Source organism: Heteronotia binoei, chromosome 8, assembly GCF_032191835.1.
Source record: "Heteronotia binoei isolate CCM8104 ecotype False Entrance Well chromosome 8, APGP_CSIRO_Hbin_v1, whole genome shotgun sequence".
In the NCBI taxonomy this organism is placed as follows: Eukaryota; Metazoa; Chordata; class Lepidosauria; order Squamata; family Gekkonidae; genus Heteronotia; species Heteronotia binoei.
The window spans coordinates 95,043,871-95,065,917 of NC_083230.1; the positions used below are offsets into that span (position 1 = coordinate 95,043,871).

Consider the following 22,047-nt stretch of genomic DNA (forward strand, 5'->3'; position numbering starts at 1 on the left):
TTCCCAGGTATAAGCTCTCAAGAGTCAATGCTCCCTTTGTCAGTTATGAATGGAAAGCATTTTGACTCTCAAAAGGTTATACCCTGGAAATCATGCAGGTCTTTAGTGCTGCTGGGCCCGAATTTGATCCAATGATCTTTTTTTCCTCACAATTTACTTTACTATTTTTAAAACTTAACTATAAAGCAATAACACATTTTAGTAACCACATTTTAGTGGTATTTTAGTAAAAAAAAAAAAGAGAGAATCTAATTTTTGTTTTACTGTTTGCCCCCCCTGTAGATTGTATATATAGCACAGATACAATAGCATTCTTGACCTAAACAACAAACCACGGGTACCTGATCAAACCTGAAAGAATCTTTGCCCATTTAGTAAATCCAATCAACTGCACATCGTCTAGAAAATGCTATTTTACTAATATAAAATAAGATTAATACCTATTCTGTATCTGTTCACCAGTGTATTTTATGTATTTACTTTTCTCCATCAGCTTTGTGACAAGTGTGTCGATGATCACCTTTTGATTCTGAAAGGCTTCTTCTATAAATTGGTACCTGCAGAAAGATAAAAATAAGATACCATGCAAATAGTACCCCACGTGTAACCTTGCTTCCAGAAACTGACCTTATGGCATCAATGACTATAAGAAATATCTGCTTAAGATAATACATTGTGCTAGCAATTTTTAATTACAATTGTTATTTTAAATATGACCAAAGCAGGAGTCAAGTTGCACCTTTAAAACCAACCACGTTTTATTTAGAATGTAAGCTTTCTTATGCTCTCTAAGCACACTTCATCAGACAAGGGGATCAGGTATTGTGGCTGAAAGGGGAGGGACGGTAGCTCAGTGGTAGAGCATCTGCTTGGGAAGCAGAAGGTCCCAGGTTCAATCCCTGGCATCTCCAAAAAAGGGTCCAGGCAGATAGGTGTGAAAAACCTCAGCTTGAGACCCTGGAGAGCCGCTGCCAGTCTGAGAAGACAATACTGACTTTGATGGACCAAGGGTCTGATTCAATATAAGGCAGCTTCATATGTTCATATGTTCAAATACATGCAGCCACAATACTTGATCCCCTTGTCTGATGAAGTATGCTTAGAGAGCACAAGAAGCTTACGTTCTAAATAAAACTTGGTTGGTCTTAAAGGTGCCACTTGACTCCTGCTTTGTTCAACTGCTTCAGACCAACACGGCTGCCCACCTGGATCTATTTTAAATATGGTTACAGTTGTATTTTGCTGGATTTACTCAGCAAGACTATTGGTTGCTGTGAACAACAGCTTTGTGAGATCCACTGACAATTTTTATTATGAAATATCTCATATCAGTGGAGCATAGGGAGGTAATCAAATAGTTTAAACTAATCTAGAAATGTAATGGGTGATAACGCACAACTTCCAGTACTGCATGGCATGCTATCATAAAACCTTGCTCAAGGCCACCTTGTAGATTTTTTACTAACATTCTAAAAAACTGTCCATTTTGTTTTTTGTACATGATGAAAACCAAAATGATGCACATAAATGCCGTGTTAAATACTTTAGAATTTTGACTGCGTTTCAGGAGTAGTAGCTTGTCTGAGAAAGTACAGAATATGAGAAGTTTCAGTTTGACTGAAAAGTTAATATTGCATATATTTCAATTTACTGCCATCCCCCCCGCCCCGGGTGGGGGTGCAACCTCAAGTCTGTTCTACTGTATACTATGTCCTGGTAGCTGGTTTTGTATACTAATATTTCATAGAGAAAAGAGAGTTTTATTTACTCTGAGGTTTACAGTGATATACAAGTAATTCAGAAATTACATGATGCAATCTCTCTTCTGTATATGTCAATGGCAATAACTGATGGCTAACATAACCTCAGTGTTGCAAACTCCCTCTTTTAAAACAAATTATCTTGCTTTATTTCTTGAGCTGACATTCTACAATTAAAGTTTGTAGGTGAACAATCATCCCAATGCTGCTATAAGTATTTATTAAAACCAAGTCACATTAATTTCAAATCTGAGAAATAAAGATGATCCAGTACCAAATGTTTTAAACTGAACAGAGTTTATTTGTAAAATGAAATAAGCTGATCTCTTTGAAAGGTAAAAAAGAATAGCATGGGAACATTCTGGGAGCTAAGGGGAGACTTGTTTTTTGTGAACTATTACCTACTAGCACTGTGACCACGGAGGAAGAGTGACCACGGAGGAAGAAACCTTTTAAGCCCCACTGATTCTCAAGGGAGAGATGCCTTCCTTTCATGTGCCATAGGGAGGGAAACCAAAGCAACAGAGGATAATGCCAGCCTATTCACACATACTTCAAAAAAACTATGCAAAATATGCAGCCTTTGTCTATAATTCTAATATATATATTTTATTTATAAATGTTTCAGATGAAGGTTAACATTGTTAGATAAATGCCTGAAGTAAAGCTTAGTAGCTAATTCATATATATATATATATATATATATATTCTTAAACTATGATTCTTAAAATTCCCATGATATATTAAATTGTGTCAATGTAATACACATATATATGCACCAAAAAAACTGTTATGTTAGAATTGCAAAATAAGAGTGTTGAGAAATGAAGCATTTTGAAACATATTTTATTTTTATGTAATGTACTATATATAAATGTTCTTAATTAATGTAAATATTCCTATATAATTATTTCCATTTCTATTTATCATCTTTTCTTTCTGTACCCCTATTATTTCTTGAAATAAATATATTAAAAACCCAAACCTGCCCGCCATATGGCTCCACATTGTGAACACTATATATTCTGCCTTTGATCTACAGTCCCAAATAGAGATCAAAAGGCTTAGGAGGAAGAGAAGGAGTTAAAAATGGCACTTGTAACACTCACAACTACCTTTTTGACAGCTGACTTTTTTTATTTACAAATGTTACAGCTGAAGGTTAACATATATATATTTATATAAATATAAATAAAAGCTTATTATTATTATTGTTAGATATATGCCTGAAGCAAAGCTTAGTAATTATTTCTATCACATTTAACCAAGGCTTTTTTTGTAGAAAAAGCCCAGCAAGAACTCATTTGCATATCAGGCCACACCCCTTTACACCAAGCCAGCTGGAACTGTGTTCCTGTGTGCTCCTGCTCAAAAAAAGCCCTGCAAATGATTTACCCATTAGCAGTAAAAATATACAACTATAAACTGGAACTATAGATCTCCATTTACCAGACCTGCTTTACAGAAATAATAGAATGATATCCAGTCCAATACAGAAAGATTTAACATGAAAAAAAATATCTTATGAGTCACGTAGATGCTTATTATTGTACCTATGCTCTTTGTGTTCCAGCAGCTGACAATCCCGACACGTCAACTTGTCACAAGTCTCACAGTAGAGCTTCAGCTGCTCCTTTTTGTGATAAGGGCAGAACACAGGTCGCTGACTAGTTATACCAACAGCCTCTGAAGAACAAAGGGGGGGGGGGGAAATCTCATTTTATAATATTTTTATTACAGGTGAGAAATAATGTGAACACATCTGCTTTCTCAAAGCAGGAATCTTATATCCTCAACTTTTCCAGAACCTGGAAACAAGAAACTGTCTTATGTACCTCTTGCATTGCACACACACCTAATGTCAAACTAAGGAGGATGGGGAGTGAACAAAAGGGGTAGATTTCATCTTGAAAATGGGACTGAATATGTCTAGCCAGAGGATTTAACAGGCCAGATTCAAGCAGTAAGAATAAAATGGAAAGCCGTCCTTTGAGCATTTGGACAACTATTTCATGGGTTCTGAAATACTGTTTCCTCCTGAAATTTTAAAATATTCTCCATGATTCAGAGCCATCTGTGTGGGAACTATTTTCATATCAAATACTCAACAGAATGTATTGTCCACATTCACTAAATAATGCCTATTCCATGCATCTACAGAGTGAGCTAGTAAAGGCATGAAGGTTTGGGGTTTACATGACTTTGCATACTTTTGTTGGCATAAACACATCAATAAAATTTGACAAGATAATTTGTTGCTGTTCTTCAGGTCACAGAACTTGAAATAAACAAAATGGTTTCTGATAAGTCAAGCATGTAATTTCCCAACAGGCATCCCAGTTTCCCACTCTGAAACAATCAGTAACATCAGTTAGTTAAATACAAATGGGAAGGCATCTTATTTTCTCTCCCCATTTTTTTCTTTCCCTTCCCTGAAAGCCTCCATAGCTTCTCTACTTTTCCTGTTTCCTTCGCTCCTTTTCCATCAACCAGCCAACCTCCATTTATCTCCCTCCCGCCTCCCCTTTCAGCTTTCCCTCCTTCCTTTTACCTGGCAGATGGGAAAACTGTGGCAGAGTTGAATGGTGTAGCCCCTGGGTCCAATTGTGCAGTGGCAGCCACAAGACCTGGGCCCAGTTGCACTGTGGGGTACCCACAAGATTAAAGGGTACAGATAACTGTATTTTTATAATGACTGTTCAGCAAGTAGCTTTGCTACTGGATATGTCACATTTATATTACTCACTTAGGGACTTGTTTTGATGGTCAAAAGGCACATAAGTTGTCATGACGGCCAGCAGTGCCTTCTATCAGCTGCATCTGATTCACCAACTTTTTCATTATTTGATCTCATTATTCAGCTGATCTGGCAATGTTTGGTGTAGTGGTTAAGTGTGCGGACTCTTATCTGGGAGAACCGGGTTTGATTCCCCAATCCTCCACTTGCACCTGCTGGAATGGCCTTGGGTCAGCCATACTGGCAGAGGTTGTCCTTGAAAGGGCAGCTGCTGTGAGAGCCCTCTCCAGCCCCACCCACCTCACAGGGTGTCTGTTGTGGGGGAGGAAGGTAAAGGAGATTGTGAGCCGCTCTGAGACTCTTCGGAGTGGAGGGCGGGATATAAATCCAATATCTTCTTCTTCTTCTTCTGCAACTGCATGTATGGATTGCTGCAAAGTGCTCTAGGTGGAGCTGCTCTTGGAGCCAATCTGGAAACTACAACTGGTCCAGTGTCAGGCAGTCAGACAGATGTCAAGAGCATATGCTGCCCATTCTGAAACAGCTTCATTGGCTGCTAGTCTCTTTCTGGTTTCAATTCAAGGTGCTGGCTATGACCTTTAAAGCCCTTCAAGACCTGGAACCCACATATTTGAAGGGCCATCTCCTTCCATATGTATCTGTGCACCCACTATGGTCATCATGAAGCCATTTGTTGGCTGTCCCACTACTTAGAGTGACCCATTGAGCATTGATCAGAGCGTGGTACTTTTCCATTGTGGCTCTGGCTGTGCAGATTAGACTCTCCAAAGGGATGAGAGGGCCTTTGGAGATCTTCAAGAGAAACTGCCAGGCATGCTTGTTTGCCAGGGCTTTTGATGGGGTTTGAATTGGCAAGCATCTTTTAAAGTGTGGAGTGGGGAGGGATTTGGGGCTTGCTATTTTATCTTTGATTTTGGCTAGAGATGTTTTAACTATTATTGTAAACTACCTTGAACCAAGATGAAAGGCAAGATATAGATGTTTTAATAAATGAACAAACAGATAAATAAAAGTGAAGCATAATCCAATATCATTTGTTCTAGTAGTTATGTTGGAGGTGAATTTACGTAATGAAAGGAAACAAAACTAAGATATATATACCTACAGAAAGAATCCAGCTTGATCAGAAATGTCCCAAGCAAATTTGAACTGTGAAAGGCAAACATTTACCTGGAGATACTTCTTCTTTCTGTCTGACTGTATGATCCTTTGTGAATTTCACTCTCTGATGAGCTCGGATACAGGTCTTGCATAACCATTCCACACATTCTACACAGAAGCCATTGGCTTCTGCATTGTCTTCACAGCTTGTACAAACCTGACAAAGTATGAGAACATGTAAAGCTTCCAATGAAATAAATCAGCAGTTTGTTTTCAGTGTATATATGATTAAACAATAATGTCTATGTTTATAGTAAAAGATTTTTTTGTAAATTTAATAGCATCACTGAAGGTAGAAAAGGGAACTAGGTGGATCAGCCACATTCATGCCAGTCAGACTTTCAGATTTTTCACCCACACACAATCGCATTGCATGCATCTCAGTGAAAAGGTTCTCCCTTTGTACTTTTACAAAACAGTTAAATAGGAAGCAAAGTCAAAAGACTTTAACGTGCAGAACATTTAAATTAAAAGAACCATAGGTGTAATCCGTGCCATCATTGTACATACTAGGTATGACCATCAAGCTATTGCTAAGGTAAAAGAACTCTTCATCCTGAAAATAAACTTCACTTGACAAAGTGTAACTGTCAGCACTGCTTTTGCTATTGTAAAAGCCACATATTACAAACTAGTTTACCCGAATGACATCTAAAATAGATAATCCCTCCTACATGGGTTTGTTAAATATGTATATATTATAGTTTGGAAAGATACTGGCTGACCTGGAAAATGAGAAGCTATAAAAAAACCCTTCAAAGATAATAGGGTCAATCCAGATGAAATTTTAAGCTAATGGAAGAGATGGGGTACTTCCCACAAATTCTATCTTTTTTGCTGCAGACCCCGAATTTGCCTCTCAGAGGGTCCCCTTTTCCCCAGGAGCAGCATTTCAGGGAGATCTGCAGGCAGCAGCAGAAGAGGCAGGGGAGAGGCAGGGACGTTTTGTTTCACTGACAGAAGTGCCTTGCGTGAGCAGGAAGTTTAGACTGCAGCCAACCCAATATCTGAACAATTTCAGATCAGGTTGATTAGGAAGCTTGTAAGACAAGAAGTATACCAGTAACACTCACAGGGGTCCAAAAGTAATTAATTGAAGGCCATCTAAAAAGTTAGAGGTTGTCAATAAATAATCTTTTCATTTACAATTTCTGATATTTTATTTGTTGTTGTTGTTCAGTCACACAGTCAAGTCTGATTCTCCATGACCCCATGGACGACATCACGCCAGGCCCTTCTATCTTAGAAGAAGAAGAAGAAGAAGAAGAAATTGGATTTATATCCCGCCCTCCACTCCGAAGAGTCTCAGAGCGGCTCACAATCTCCTTTACCTTTCTCCCCCACAACAGACACCCTGTGAGGTGGGTGGGGCTGGAGAGGGCTCTCACAGCAGCTGCCCTTTCAAGGACAACCTCTGCCAGGGCTATGGCTGACCCAAGGCCATGCTAGCAAGTGCAAGTGGAGGAGTGGGGAATCAAACCCCGTTCTCCCAGATAAGAGTCCGCACACTTAACCACTACACCAAACTGGCTCTCCACTGTCCTCCTAAGTTTGCTCAAATTTATACTCATTCCATCAATAACACTGTCTAACCATCTCATCCTTTGCCATCCCCTTCTTCTTTTACATTCAATCTTTCCCAGCATCAGGGTATTTTCCAGTGACTGCTCTCTTCTCATTTGGTGGCCAAAGTATCTGAGCTTCAGTTTCAGTATTTGACCTTCCAGGGAATTGTCAGGGTTGATTTCCTTTAGAACTGACTGATTTGATCTCCTTTCCATCCAAGGAACTCTTGAGAATCTACTCCAGCACCACAGTTTGAAAGCATCTATTCTTTGATGCTCAGCCTTCCTTATGAAGAAGAAGACTGCAGATTTATACCCCGCCCTTTGAATCAGAGTCTCAGAGCGGCTTACAATCTCCTATATCTTCTCCCCTCACAACAGACACCCTGTGAGGTAGGTGGGGCTGAGAGGGCTCTCACAGCAGCTGCCCTTTCAAGGACAACTCCTGCACTAGCTATGACTGACCCAAGATCATTCCAGCAGGTGCAAGTGGAGGAGTGGGGAATCAAACCTGGTTCTCCCAGATAAGAGTCTGCACACTTCACCATTACACCAAACTGGCTCTCAAATTTATGCTCATTCCATCAATAACACTGTCTAACCATCTCATCCTTTGCCATCCCCTTTATGGTCCAACTCTCACAGCCATACATTACTACTGGGAATATCATTGCTTTGACGATATTTTATTTATTTATTTATTTATTTATTCATTCATTCATTCATTCATTCATTCAATTTATATCCTGCCCTCCCCCCCCCCCCTGAGGCGGGCTCAGGGCGGCTCACAACATAAAATTCAATAATCAGCTTAATAAATAGTAAAATACATTAAATAATTTACAAAAATTAAAACAGTAAAACAGAGAAACAGTCAATCAGTTTGGTGCTATTCTTACAACCTTCTTCACAGTTTTTAAATCCCAATCAGTTAAATGCCAGCCAGAAGAGGACCGTCTTACAGGCCTTGCGGAACTGCCCTAGGTTCTTCAAGGCCCTCACCTCTTCCGGTAGCTGGTTCCACCATCCAGGGGCTGTAACTGAAAAGGCCCTATCCCTGGTTGACTTCAGGCGGGCCTCCTTCGGCCCGGGGATTGTTAGAAGATTTTGAGAACCAGATCTAAGCACTCTCTGGGAACATACGGGGAGAGACAGTCCCTAAGGTAAGCCATATAGGGCTTTAAAGGTAAGAACCATGTACCGAACTCAGTATATTATTGGCAACCAGTGCAGTCCCTGGAGCCCCAGCTGAATATGCTCCCACCTAGGGAGCCCTAACAATAGCCGGGCAGTGGCATTCTGCACTAGCTGCAACTTCCGGGTTCGGCACAGGGGCAGCCCCATGTAGAGAGCATTACAGTAGTAAATAAATTAGCATAATACTTAAAAATTCTCGCTTTATTCCTTCTTGATCCACTTTCTCTTTCCCATCAACCACAATTTTGTTAATAATTTTACCTTCTCTTTTTTTCTTCAGTTGCCAAGCCAAGTATTTTCCAGGTTTATTTGCTCCCTCAAAAGATTTCTGTTGTAATTTTTTCAAATTCCATTCCATTTCCTTATTTAACAAATGTCTCATTTGTGTTTGCAATATTGTAATCTCCCTTATAATTTTCTTTTTCCCTGGCCTTTTTCTTAATTCACCTTCTTTTTTCTAATTTCATTTTGAATGTCCAAAATCTGTTTATCTTTTGCTCTCTTATCTTTATTATTCAGTGTTATTAATACTCCTCTCATTACTGCTTTATAAGCATCCCACACCGTCTGAAATTCTGTATCTTCTTTATCGTTTTTTGGAAAAAAGCTTTAGTTTCATTTTCTAGAGATGTCACTTTTTCTTTATTCTGTAGTAAATCTTCATTTATTCTCCATCTTCTCGACTTTTTAGACAATTTTGTAATCCACATTATTGGGTTATGGTCAGCTCCTATTTTGGGTAAAATCTCTATCTTTTTTGTTATAAGTCCCAAGTCTTTGGTACCCCACAACATGTCAATTCTAGAAAAAGAATTATGTCTGGCTGAAAAAAAGTATAGTTCCGTACTTCAGGATTGAACTTCCTCCATATATCCTCCAAATTTTCTTCATCAAGATGTTGCGTAATATTTTTAAAGAAAGTGTCCTTTGCACCATTTGGAGCATAAAGCCTCACCAACCAAGTTTCTTTAGCATTCAATAAAATTTCCACTGAGATGTACCTTCCCTCTTTATCTTTAAAAACCAATTTCGGATCTAATTCTTTTTTAATAAAAAAAAACGACTCCTCTCTTCTTCTGTTCAGCCAATGTATAAAATTCTAGTCCCAATTGCTTATTCCATAAAAATTTATAATCCTTTTGTCTAATATGCACTTCTTGTAAACAAACTATATTGCAATTTTGTTTTTTTATCCAATGAAATGTTGTCCTTTTTTGTAGTGAATTTAGTCCATTTACATTCCAAGATATTAATTTGTAATCCATCATGGTGCAAATTCTTTATTTTCTCCATAAAATCTACGCAGTTCCTGTGTGTTTGCAATTGTAATCCTTTTCCCTTGAAGTTCAAAGCTCAAACCTTCAGGTATTATCTATCTGTATCCCATTCCATTGTCACGTAATGTTTCTGTCAGTTTTTTGTATGCATTCCTGTCATTTAACACTTGTCTTGGCAACTCCTTCATAATTCTTATCCTACTGCCTCCCACTATCAATGTTTTTTCAAAATTTTTGTTCATGATTTTTCCCATCATTTTTTTTTGCCATAAATCTTATGACCACATCTCTTGGCAGATTGTTCTTTTTTGCATAGACTGAGTTCACTCTGTACATATAATCATACATATATCTATTCCCTTCAGGAACTTCCTCCAAAAATTCTGCAATTATTTTTATTAGGTATTCTTTCAAATCAGATTCTTCATCTTCTAGTACACCTCTCAGACGAATCTGTGTCTCCATCTGCAAAATAAGGTGGAATCATGTTTTTCACTCTCTCTTCCACCTCCTGTACTTTTTATGTTATTACTACAGTCTCATTTCTGAGATTCTCTATCTCTTTTTTTAATTCTTTTTTTGAGTCTTCAATATCTTTTCTTATTTCTTTTTTAGAGGCAGTTATCATTTCTTTCACCCCCTTCATTATCCTGGTTTCCATTGCACCTAATTGGGCTTGCATTTTCTCCATCAAACCAGACCTAGTACGAATTTGCTTCGGATCTGACATATAAAAAAGATCGAGAATTTTTATCTCACCAAATTAAATTTGGACTACCAGGTTTAATAGAGTGAAGCTTGCCCTTTCCAATGAACCCTATTTCGCCTCCCAGGCTCAGATATTAGTGTTTAAAGTTTTTCTTTTCCCCAAAATGGCGAACGCAACTTTTGCTTCACTTTAAAAATTTTCCTCCTTTTCCATTAATCCAATTCAAATTTTCTTCACCACTGTCCAATAGTCATTTTAAAATTACCAACTCAATTAACTCCACCAATTTTTAATGTCCCAGTCACTTTAAAAACGTTGTTAAAACTTTGTCCTCCCAACAATGGCCGCCGATGTTTCTCTTTGATATTATAATCCTAGAGTAGGCTGTTTGCTTCTCTTGCTTCCTTCTTCTTCCTCTGGTATTTCCTGCTTTTCCTGCCACCAAGTCTCGTTTCGCTGGTAGAGAAATCTCGCAATGTCTGACGTACTTCCTGTGTTGACTGTGAATGCTGCAGATCTATGACGATGGGGCTACTTCCTCAACCGCAGACAGACAAAACAATAAATTCCTACGCCACTTATGTCTGGATTGGGCTGCCCCTCTCTTACAGTGCAATCCTAAAGAGAGTTACTCCAGTCTAAGCCCATTCATTTCAATTGGCTTAGACTGGAGTAACTTTCCTTAGGACTGCATTGTTAGTCTCCTTCCTAGTCCACAGTCAGTGCTTAATAATAGTCTCTACTTCAACTGCCAGTTCCCAACTGTCACTCCTTAACTGACTTTCTCAGCAGAATTCCATTCAAACAGCCTGTTACTCAAAGATTCTCAGACTCTGTTAAGCATTAGCTCTTGACAGTCTGCCATAACTGTTTATCTAGGGAGCTTTATCCTTGCCTCCAATAATTGTGCAATTAACATTCTGGCAGAAATGAATAATTTTTGCAGAAATTAATAAATTATCAAGCAAATAAATCTTATCAATTGAAACTTCTTTTGACATAATATTCAAAAGTGCTGTGCTAGGATCCAATTGTAATATTATGTCTGTAATTTTTCTTACAAATTTAAATACTTTGCTTCAAAAGATAATTGGCCATTGCCAGCAAATATTAAGACTCCAATACATACCTTTTACATCTCCAACATAAATTTGTTATTGAGGTGACACTTTACTTAATATATCAGATACCAGTGATACATAAATTTCAGTATCTTCTTCCTTATTCCAACGTAAGTCGGCATCAACAAATACAGCATCGCCACTAAGAATTTTCATTTTTCTGGGTATAATAAAACTAGGGTGGCCAGACCGTCCCGGTCTCCCGGGACATTCCCGGTTCTGGCCACCCAATCCCGGCTCCCGGGCTGCCTATACCGGGACCATTAAAGGTCCCAGTTTAGCCAGCCCCAGAGGCGGTGGGCCGCGGGCGCCGACGGGGAAGGCGGCGAGTGAGGGAGGGAGCGTCCCTGCGCCTGCGCGGGGCCCTGCGCGGGGCCCGGCGGCGGTGGTGGAGGCCTCTCCGTGGCCTCCGCTGGTCGCTGGAAGCCCTCCAGAGACTCTGGAGGGCCTCCAGCGACCAGCGGAGGCCGCGGAGAGGCCGCGGAGCACCCGGCGCTGGTCCCGGAAGGCCTTCCAGAGCGCCTTCCGGGACCAGCGCCGACCAGCGAAGGCCTCCCCAGCCTGTCGGTCACTTCCGGGTTCCTGTCCTGCATCTCGACCTGTGTTATTAGTGACAGGCTGCTTCGGCGTGCCGCTGCGCCGGCCCCCTGGGCCCCACAACGATGGGACCGATGCCACAGGGACGGGCTCGAAACACTCTATAACCCCTCAAAAGAACAGCAGTCTAGCTCGCTTCCCCCGAGCCCTGCCGCCATAAGCCTCAAGGGGGCTCATTTTGCGGCATCTCCCGGCGGGAGGGTGGCACCCGCACGGGACACATATCAAATGAAAGAGGGTCGCAGGGCTATCAGAAACAGCCGGCGGAGGGAGTCGGGAGACCACCCCACTGGGGGATCCACACCCCGAAAGTGATGAAGGTGGCGCAGATAGAGCCAACAGAGCAAACAGGACAAAATAAATAGGCTGCATTATGCAGCACAGTTGAGAAAGTGCCTTATCCCATATACTGATGAAGTATATACAGGATTTCAGAACAAAATTGTTTCCGGCGGTGATATTTGGGGGATTTTTGGGGATGTCACAGGAAGTGCTGTGAAGTCACTTCCTGTTTCCGGCAGTGGCATTTGGGGGAAATGATGTCATTTGGGGGAAATGATGTCACAGGAAGTGATGTCACTTCCCATTTCCGGCAGGTGACGCGGGGAAATGATGTCACAGGAAGTGATGTCACTTCCTGTTTCCTGTGGTGGCATGACGTCACCGGAAGTGACGTCACTTCCTGTTTCCGGCGGCGCGCGCGCACCCCTACCTTCCCCCCCCCAACGTGTCCCTGGCTGGCCTTCAGACATTATGGTCACCCTAAATAAAACTGACTCAAAACTATTCAGAGACCTAGTATAGTTCAGTCTGCTTTACTCTGTATAAAACTCCTAATTTTTAAGTACTGAGAAAAGCAATACCATATTTTATATCTATATTGTACTCCCCCAAAAAATATAATACCATCCTTAGTGAAGTCAATTCAACCTTCCCTTTTCCCGGATACTAAAATTACTGTGTCGGAGAGCCTCAGAAAAATCTACATGGTGAAACTCAGGCATACAAACAGAAAACTGCAGATCTAATCTAATCTTTCATTTATCCCAAGTTTTTGATAGTGCAGACTGAACTGCATTTATTTCTTGCTCATGTCCATCCCTTTTTTCCAATCAAATAAACTCCTTCGGAACCTCTGTAGCCTAATCTATTCAATCTCCCATATCTTCTTAGTATAACCTTCACCAAATCAAGATAAAATCATGCTACAAAGGTTTATGTATAATTTAAAACCAAGAGGTTAAAACTCTAGCATTTCCTGAAGGACTCTTATTAACAACTGTAAAAACAAGGCTACCTTCTCAATGACTTCAGGTAAATGATAATTCAAGAGACAATAAACCTTAATAGGGTCAGAAAGATCTGACATACTAGCTAAAATCAGGTTTAACTATTTGGCATGTAGGTCTGCATATAAATAGCAATGGAAAAGAATGTGTGACCAGATTTACAGCGCAACCAGATTTACAGAGACAGGTCCTAGCCAAATATTCAGTCCTAGCCATATAAGACCACTGATGGCATTGCATTAAATTGTGCAAGGGAGAAAGCTCTTTGCGTTTGGGGGACTTGTAAAAGGGATAGGTAAGAAGCCATCTGACCTGTAGTAAGAGGAACCTCAAAGCTAAGGGGGGAACAGGATGTGTTAGCTAAACTACAAAACTTTTGGACTTTCATATCAAAGATTTGGTGTTTGATTAACAAATACACACCCATAAAAGGGAGCATGGCCAGCGAATCTAGGGAAATATCAAATTAACACAAGGATTTTTTTTTCTCAGTATAACCTGACCAGTTAGAAATGGTGGACTCAGTGAGCATTTACTGAATGAAACTCCCAGAGTCAGTGTGTTAGGAAATTAATAATGTTGATTAGAATGTTCATTTATTCAATCATGTTTCTCTATATAAAACATACATTCAACACTAGATGAGGCAACAAGAAGCCCCCCCCTTGTAAGCATTTCCTATAGAAGCATTGTTAGCAGTTTGTTTCAGCTACTAGGAGTCAGAGAGCCCCCACCTCCTTCTTGACATTTGAAGATTACATATAAAACAAGATAGAAGAAGAACTGGTTCTGCAACCCAATTTCCTGTGGCTTGTGGGCAAGCAAGCCGCTTCCTCTTGCAGACTTATTAATAGCTTGCTAACATCTGTTGCTCACTGTTCCTTTATAGATCTTAGCCCTATTTAATCTAAGGTAAATAAAAATGCTTCTCATTTGCTTTAAGGCTTGCTAGGAAACAAGGCAGAATCAATATTTAGCATGAGCAAAAGGATAAATGAGTAACTAGCAGGGAGCGAAGTATAACTCAGAAGAGGAGCCCCCACCGCTCCTCTGACACCTGTCTCTCTGCTGGCAATTTCCGGCCTTTGTTTGCGGTAAGGCCATTTCCTCTTGAAAGTTCCATAGCAACGTAGAAATAAGAGCTGAAGATTTGTTTTAATTGCTTTCTATTCGTTATGGGTTCAGTTTAAAATATATTAAGTAAAAAGCATTTTTAGAATTTTAGTGAGCCAAGTTAATATAATTTTGACAAGTAGGCCATTAGGGCAGGTAGTAGTTGTAGAGTTATATTAGATTTAGAACTTAGTACTTAATAAAATAAAACAAGGGAAAACGATGCTGTAGGATGTTTACCTTATATGGTTATAGGATGTTTGTAGTTGATATGGTCATAGCCTGAGATAGCGAACGGGATGAGCTAGACTGTAACCCCTGCGTTCGATTGGCTGTTTGCCACAGGGGAAGGCAGGGATTTGTGACGTCGGGGATTGATAAAAGCTCAGGCTTGACCACGAATTAGCCAGAGGGAGACAGCCATGCTACTTGGTCTTCCTCTCCACTTTTGCAAAAGTGAAAATTAAAGCTGTTTCTCTGAACCACATGTCTCTGCCTAGTCATTGGAATCTGGAAGAAGGAGGCATCCCTCCAAAACCGGTTGACAAGTGTGATAGTGCAAACACAACCAAAACTTAATCATCATGAACCATGCACTTATTTCTACTAAATATGAACCGGTTTCTAAACAAAAAGCTGCATATGGAACACAGCTTAGAATATACATGATGTTCCATAAGAATTTAACTTGGACACATTCAATGGCCCGTTCAAAGTCATTTATCCAAATTGGAATCCCATACAATAGTTGGGAAATCACTTTGCATATAAAAACTTTTAGCACAGCTGGGATAAATTGACTGCCTTTGCTGAAGGGGAAAAGTGATATAGCTGAGGCACTAATGTTTGCCGCATTGGCCACCAATTTATGTTGAGTTGACCATAATGCATTATATTGAAATTGCAAGAAATTGGTGCATTTAATTTGTTCTATTCTTTCCCTCCAATGACCCATTGATGCATTTTCCATGATCTAGCAAATGCTAGTATTTGTGATTTCTAATTTGATTTGTAATTTTGAGCTATAATTTGTTGACTGAAAAGAAAAGGCATTTATTCAATAAGTGTTTACGCAAGACAATAAATACGGCATCGTTCACATAAAGTAACTCAAGGACATGAACAGAGCTCAGTTTCAGATAGTGACACTCAGCTTCAGCTAAAAAGGGGGCAAGATTATTAAAAAAAAACAAATTAAATAGGAAGGGAGCTAAGATACAACCCTGTTTAACACTTTTATTACACAGGATTTTGACAGTTAATTTACCAGTCATTGACCATTTAATTTGGCAAGTAGTAGAAGAATATATCTTTTTTATGAGTACAAGAGGTTTCTTATTGATATTTAAATGATGTATCATAGAATCATATAGTTGGAAGGGACCTCCAGGGTCATCTAGTCCAGAGGTGGCCAATGGTAGCTCTCCAGATGTTTTTTGCCAATGGCTGGGGCTGATGGGAGTTGTAGGCAAATAACATCTGGAGAGCTACTGTTGGCCACCCCTGATCTAGTCAAATCCTCTGCACAATGCAGGAAATTCACAAATACCTCCCCCTAAATTCACAGGATCTGCACTGCTGTTAGATTGCTATCTAGCCTCTGTTTAAAAACCCCCAAGGAAGGAGAGCCCACCACCTCCCAAGGAAGACTATTCCACTGAGGAACCACTCTATCAGTCAGGAAGTTCTTCCTAATGTTGAACCAGAAACCCTTTTGATGTAATTTCAACCTGGGGCAACAGAAAATAATCCTGCACCATCTTCTATATGACAGCCCTTCAAATACTTGAAGATGGTGATCATATCACCTCTCAGCTGCCTCCTCTCCAAGCTAAACATGCCCAGCTCCTTCAACCTTACTTCATAGGACTTGGTCTCCAGCCCATGTAGTCATTTAAGGAAGTGTTTGACTCTATTGACAAGGAAATCCTGTGGACCAAATACTCCCTTGAGATATATAAAAGCAGCATAAAGTTTTACATTACTCCTTTTGGTATACTTATCAATCAAGTGGATTAGAGTAATACAGTGTAGATTTCCTCTTACAGAACCTTAGCTGTTCTGGGCCAATAACATTATTATGAGTTACCCAAAGCAAAGGCTGGGATAGTAAATGCTTGGAATATAATTTGCCCAATACAGAGAGCAGACTGATTAGTCTATAACTGGAGGGGAAACTGTTGTCATCTTTTTTATAGAAAGTGGCACCACAATAGCATTAAGCCATGAGGCTGGGATGTGACCAGTTCTGTTAGTCACTGTAAATAATGAAGCAAGAGGGGCAGCCCACCAATCAGGGACCAGTTTTAAAATTTCAGGGAGGATTGTATCTGGGCCAGCAGTCTTTCCTGTCTTCAATTGACTGATTAAATCTACAATTTCATCTGGGATCACTTCTGGGTGTTTTGGCTAAGATCAAGTGTAGTGAGGAGTGCAATCATAATGAAAAGTATTCTTGGTAAAACTTTCATTTTAATTATCATGATCTTTCTTAACCATGATATTTTATAGTTGGACCAATTTTTTAAAGTCACAATATCTTTTTAAATAAAGAACTAAAATTCTGTTGGATTAGCCAGCCCAAATTATCAGAAATAAGCGCACCTAGTTACCTAGTATTACTATTTGTCCAAGAAAAATCAGTTACTTCCATACTATTGTGTTTAGCTTCCTAGGAAATTTTTATCCCCATTAATACTGGTTTAGCATTTACCTTATATCAAGCAATTTGACAGAATTCACTTAGAATTTGTACAGGTTCCTCAACAGATTATTCCAGTTTTACAAGTTGAATATTGCATCATCTACATACAATCATAATTTAGTAGTATTAGGTCTCAGTCGCGTGTTGTTGCGGCACTGACAGATTTTGTTTTATAGCTAAATTCTTAATCTATCTCAGTTTTATATTCTTTAGAGATGCCTCCGACTCCATAGAGATTTCTGTTTTTGGTATTTAGTTTCTGTTTTGAAAGTAGCAGACTTTGTTCGGCTTGAATAATTACCTACGATCCTTGAAATGCTGAGCCAAATTCCATCCCAGTTGACTGGGCTAGCTGACCTACTGAGGTGGTGGTGTTTTCACTTGTTTTAACTGCCAAATTTACTCCTCCTTTTATCTTACCTCACTCTAATTGATAAACATGTTTAGACTATTTGTGAAGCATATAAGCTTCTTCCTGCTGTTTTGTTCTGGTTTTTCTCTCTCCTTTTCTCTTAAGCATAATTATCCTGGTTGTTTTTACTTGAAACAGCAGGCAGTAATTACCACACTGAAACTTTTAAAATAAAAGATACTTCTGCTTTCTCTTCCAGCCCAAATTTGGCATATCTCATTTTATTATCCTACTGTATTTAACCTGTTACACTTTTATTTAGCCTTAACTTGGCTGAGAGCTAGGGAAGAGAAGAGGATAGTTGAGGAATAGCCAGCTTGATTAGACCTTGCTGCATCTACTTAGCCATTAATATCTACATTGCTGTAATGTGATTTAATAGCATTACCTTAGTAGTCAATCCCAATCTACTCTATCAAATGTTTCTTCAGCATCAATAAAGTAAAACATCATGGATATGCCCCATATCTGAACTAAATTAATTAGATCGATCAATCACCTAGTGTTCCATTTCATTAATCTTTTTTTATAAATCCTATTGGATCAATACCTATACAATCTGCCAAATTTTTATTTAATCTCTTAACCAATACCACTGTAAAAATCTTGTAATTCTGAATATAACAAAGAGGCAGGCTGATAAAATGATAAAATCTACAAATCCATTTCTTCCTTTGGTATCAATGTAATATTAGGTTCTGCCCAAGAATCTGAAATAACACTTGGGAGCTGAACAACTTTGCCAAATGTGGAACAAATGTGTCTGGATATGATTTATAAAATTAATTACTAGTGGCTCTTACGTTAAACAAGTTTGGCCACCCCGGATCTATACTTTTTAAGCAGTATAATTCTGAATACATTCAATGTTTGGGCAATTATTTAATCTCCATTCTTTTTTAAGACTCCTGAGCAGCCCTGAGCCCATTAGGGGAGGGCGGGATATCAATCTGATAAAATAAAAGACTCTCATTTTGAATTTTAAACTGATAAATCAGAGGAGAGTCCTCTGCACAAATTGTTGCACCTATCAGAATGTCCTTAGCTCTCCCTATCATACCTGACTTAACAAAGACAATGTCAATTGTGTCTATGCAAACAGCAGGGGTATTCCTTCTTAAATGGATACTTGTATCTAAAGATAATAATAATTATTATTTTTAATTTATATCCTGCCCTCCCCGCTGAAGCAGGCTCAGGGCAGTAAGGTCTAATCAAGATGTCAAACATATCTATGTCCTTTAGCCATTTTTATTATTCCGTGGAATTTCAGAAGAAGATGATATATTATAGCTTGCTTCCATAATCCCTTTCATATCCCCTACTATTATCAATTCTCCTTCTATCCATTCCAAATTGCTACTCTTCTGGTCTTATTTTTACAGCATGAAATATTTGCCCATTAAGTATTGCTTTAAAATCTTTTTCACGTTCCACTTTGAAATGGGTTTCTTGTAAACAGATCATATCTCAACTTCTTTTCTCAGAACTCCAGCTACTCTATTAATTTCCAATCTCTTTATTGAACTATTAAAGCCAGGGCTTTTTTTTTTTTTTTTTTAGCAGGAACGCACAGGAACGCAGTTCCGACTGGCTTGGCATCGGGGGTGGTGGTGGTGGGGTGGTGGTGGTGGGGTGGTGGTGGTGGTTTAATATGTAAATGAGTTCCTGTTGGGCTTTTTCCACAAAAAAGCCCTGTGTGAAACAATGGTGACTTCAGGGGGTGTGGTCTAATATGCAATTGAGTTCCTGTTGGGCTTTTTCTACAAAAATGGCCCTGATTAAAGCCATTAATATTGATAGATATCAACCTCAGTGTAGCCTTCCATCCTTCCAAGGTCGGTAAAATGAGTACCCAGCTTGCTGGGGGTAAAGTGTAGATGACTGGGGAAGGCAATGGCAAACCACCCATAAAAAGTCTGCTGTGAAAACGTGAAAGCAACATCACCCCAGAGTTGGAAACGACTGGTGCTTGCACGGGGGACTATTTTTACTTTTTTTTAGCCATTATATGTATGTGTGTATATAAACTTTAACTTCCAATAATTTCTTGTGTGTGACACTGTTCTGATCCCAATATTAGCATCCTTAACCAGACCAACAATGTACATGAAAACATCATCTGTATTCAGTTCTATCTTTGCTAAATGTCTAGTTAAAAATATGTAAAGTCCTTTCTTTTTCTACGAGTAGATGGACAAATATCTGCAAAGACAAATAAAACTTGTCCTACATTAATAAAAGCACTTGCAGGTAAGTTTTTGCATATGTAGCATATGCCTATACCCAGGCCAAGCAACAAGAAGATTGTTTAGCACCTTAAACAAGAAGGACAAAATACTGATCTTCTCAGATTACAGTTTCAAAGATATTAAAAATAAAGTTTTAAAGATAAAAATTCAAATAGTTTTATCCATGCCTTTTCCGGCATATATATCCAGTGTTCCACAAAAGCACTCACTGGGATATTAGTTAAGTCTTTATGGATTCAAAAAGAAAAATGTTTACTGCCGTGAGTACCCAAGAGACACACTCACCTGATTTGACTTCTCCACTGTACTACTGGGAACTTCAGTAGTGTCTTTCACAAAAATGTTATCTATAATGTGTCTTTCTGCACATTCCTGGCAACAAACTGGGCAACGAACAACACCAACTGGTAAGAAAGGAAAAAAAGGATGATTAGTCAGCTTACAATTCAAAGCGAAGTTGCTCCACGGATATTTTAGAAAGTTCTTTCTTGAACAGTTTACCTGCTCACAGCAAAAAAATACGTTATTCTCAGTCATTTAGGGTTGCCAATCCACAGTTGGGGGCAGGGGATCCCCTGGTTTGGAGATCCACATAAAGGTCATCAGAAAGTGGAAAGGGGGAAATGTCTGCTAGGCACTCCATTATACTCTCTGATGACCGATCTCTGTATGGTATAATGGAGAATTGATCTGTGGGTTTCTGGGGCTCTGGGGGGGCTGTTTTTGAGGTAGATGCACGAAAAATTCAGCATAGCATCTGGTGTCTCTCCTCAAAACACCCCCCAAGTTTCAAGAAGATTGGACCAGGGGGTCCAATTCTATGAACCCCCAAAGAAGATGCCCCTATCCATTATTTCCAGTGGAGGGAAGGCATTTAAAAGGCATATGGTTCCTTTAAATGCGATGGCCGGAACTCCCTTCAGAATTCAACTGTCCTTGGCACACCATTACTCCTGGCTCCACCCCTGAAGTCTTCAGATATTACCTGAATTGGATCTGGTAACCCTACAGTCAATGCATGGGTACTATAATCTAATGAGAAAAGTCTCAGGGGGGTTTCATTTTATAAAAGAAAATTCCTGATAGAAAATGTTAAATAGTGGACAGTTAAGTAAGACCCTTTCCAAGCGGCTACTGAAAGATTCTCCAGTTAAGAGAGCCGCTCACAACAAATGCAATTCTTAGAGAATTTATATTTATCCATATGACACCTATTGCCATTCACCGCCTCTCTCTCTCAGGTTCCAGGTTTCAAGTAGGTCACCCTCACTACCCTTCTAATCTCTTTTAAAATCTCTGACCATTTCACACATCAGGTCCTCACTCTCTCTCTCACCCACAAAATCATCAGCAGACATGGTAGCTTTTGAACTGTTCCTCTATTCCAGCATCTTGAATCTCATGTTACAGATTGAAGATCAGCTTAAAGCCAGCTGACCTAAAACAGTCAATCAGACTTAGGGTGTGGTCACATTGCAGGCTTGGCCACGCCTCTAATTTCTGTGGAACTATTTGTTCTGAAGAAATGCAATCACTCACACCACCCCAATCTCACCTCACCCTGCTGTAGAGTGATCAGACTGCTGCTGCGCAGTCACAGCAGAGAGGGTGGGCAGGCATCTTTCTTTTTTAAAAAAGTCTGCTTTGTACATGTGCATAACCACTTAGTTACCATTGGACGAATATGCAGTTGTGCGCACATCACTAACAGCAAAAAAAAAAAAAGAAAGCGGCTGGGGACTGGAAGTTGAAAACCTCCCAAATGGCTCAAGCATACTATGGAGCAATCAGATGTCAGAAGCGTTCAGTGAGACTGGCTCAGCCAAAAAAACACTGGACTTTATCCAGTGTCAGGAAAGTTGGGGGTGAGGCTGGGTGGCTGGTGAGAGAGGAACGGAGGATGCAGATGTCTGGCTGAGCACTTTAAATCCATTGGGGAGAAGCAATAACAACAGATCAAACTGCTCATTTGACCACACCCTTACTGTCTACGCTCTCAATTACTCTCTTAACCGCTATTTTCCAACTGTCCCCCCCCCTCTAACATTCCGTCAATTCTCACTGGTTACTGTTAGGGAGAGGCACAACCTAACCTGTTTGGCACAATCCACAGCTAAGAAAAAGACAGGTTT

At 39.6% G+C, this 22,047-nt stretch overlaps 1 protein-coding gene across 2 annotated transcripts in view; it reads right to left on the reverse strand.

Moving 5' to 3' along the window:
* TRIM24 (tripartite motif containing 24) overlaps positions 1 to 22,047 on the reverse strand; it is a 74,883-nt gene that overhangs the window by 26,177 nt on the left and 26,659 nt on the right. For both annotated transcript variants that reach the window (XM_060245654.1, XM_060245653.1), the window contains exons 2-5: positions 20,201 to 20,319; positions 5,689 to 5,836; positions 3,314 to 3,446; positions 441 to 557 (exon numbers count right to left, since the gene is read on the reverse strand). In XM_060245654.1, coding sequence (XP_060101637.1) covers positions 441 to 557; positions 3,314 to 3,446; positions 5,689 to 5,836; positions 20,201 to 20,319 — 517 coding nt within the window. The remainder of the gene's footprint in view (positions 1 to 440; positions 558 to 3,313; positions 3,447 to 5,688; positions 5,837 to 20,200; positions 20,320 to 22,047) is intronic.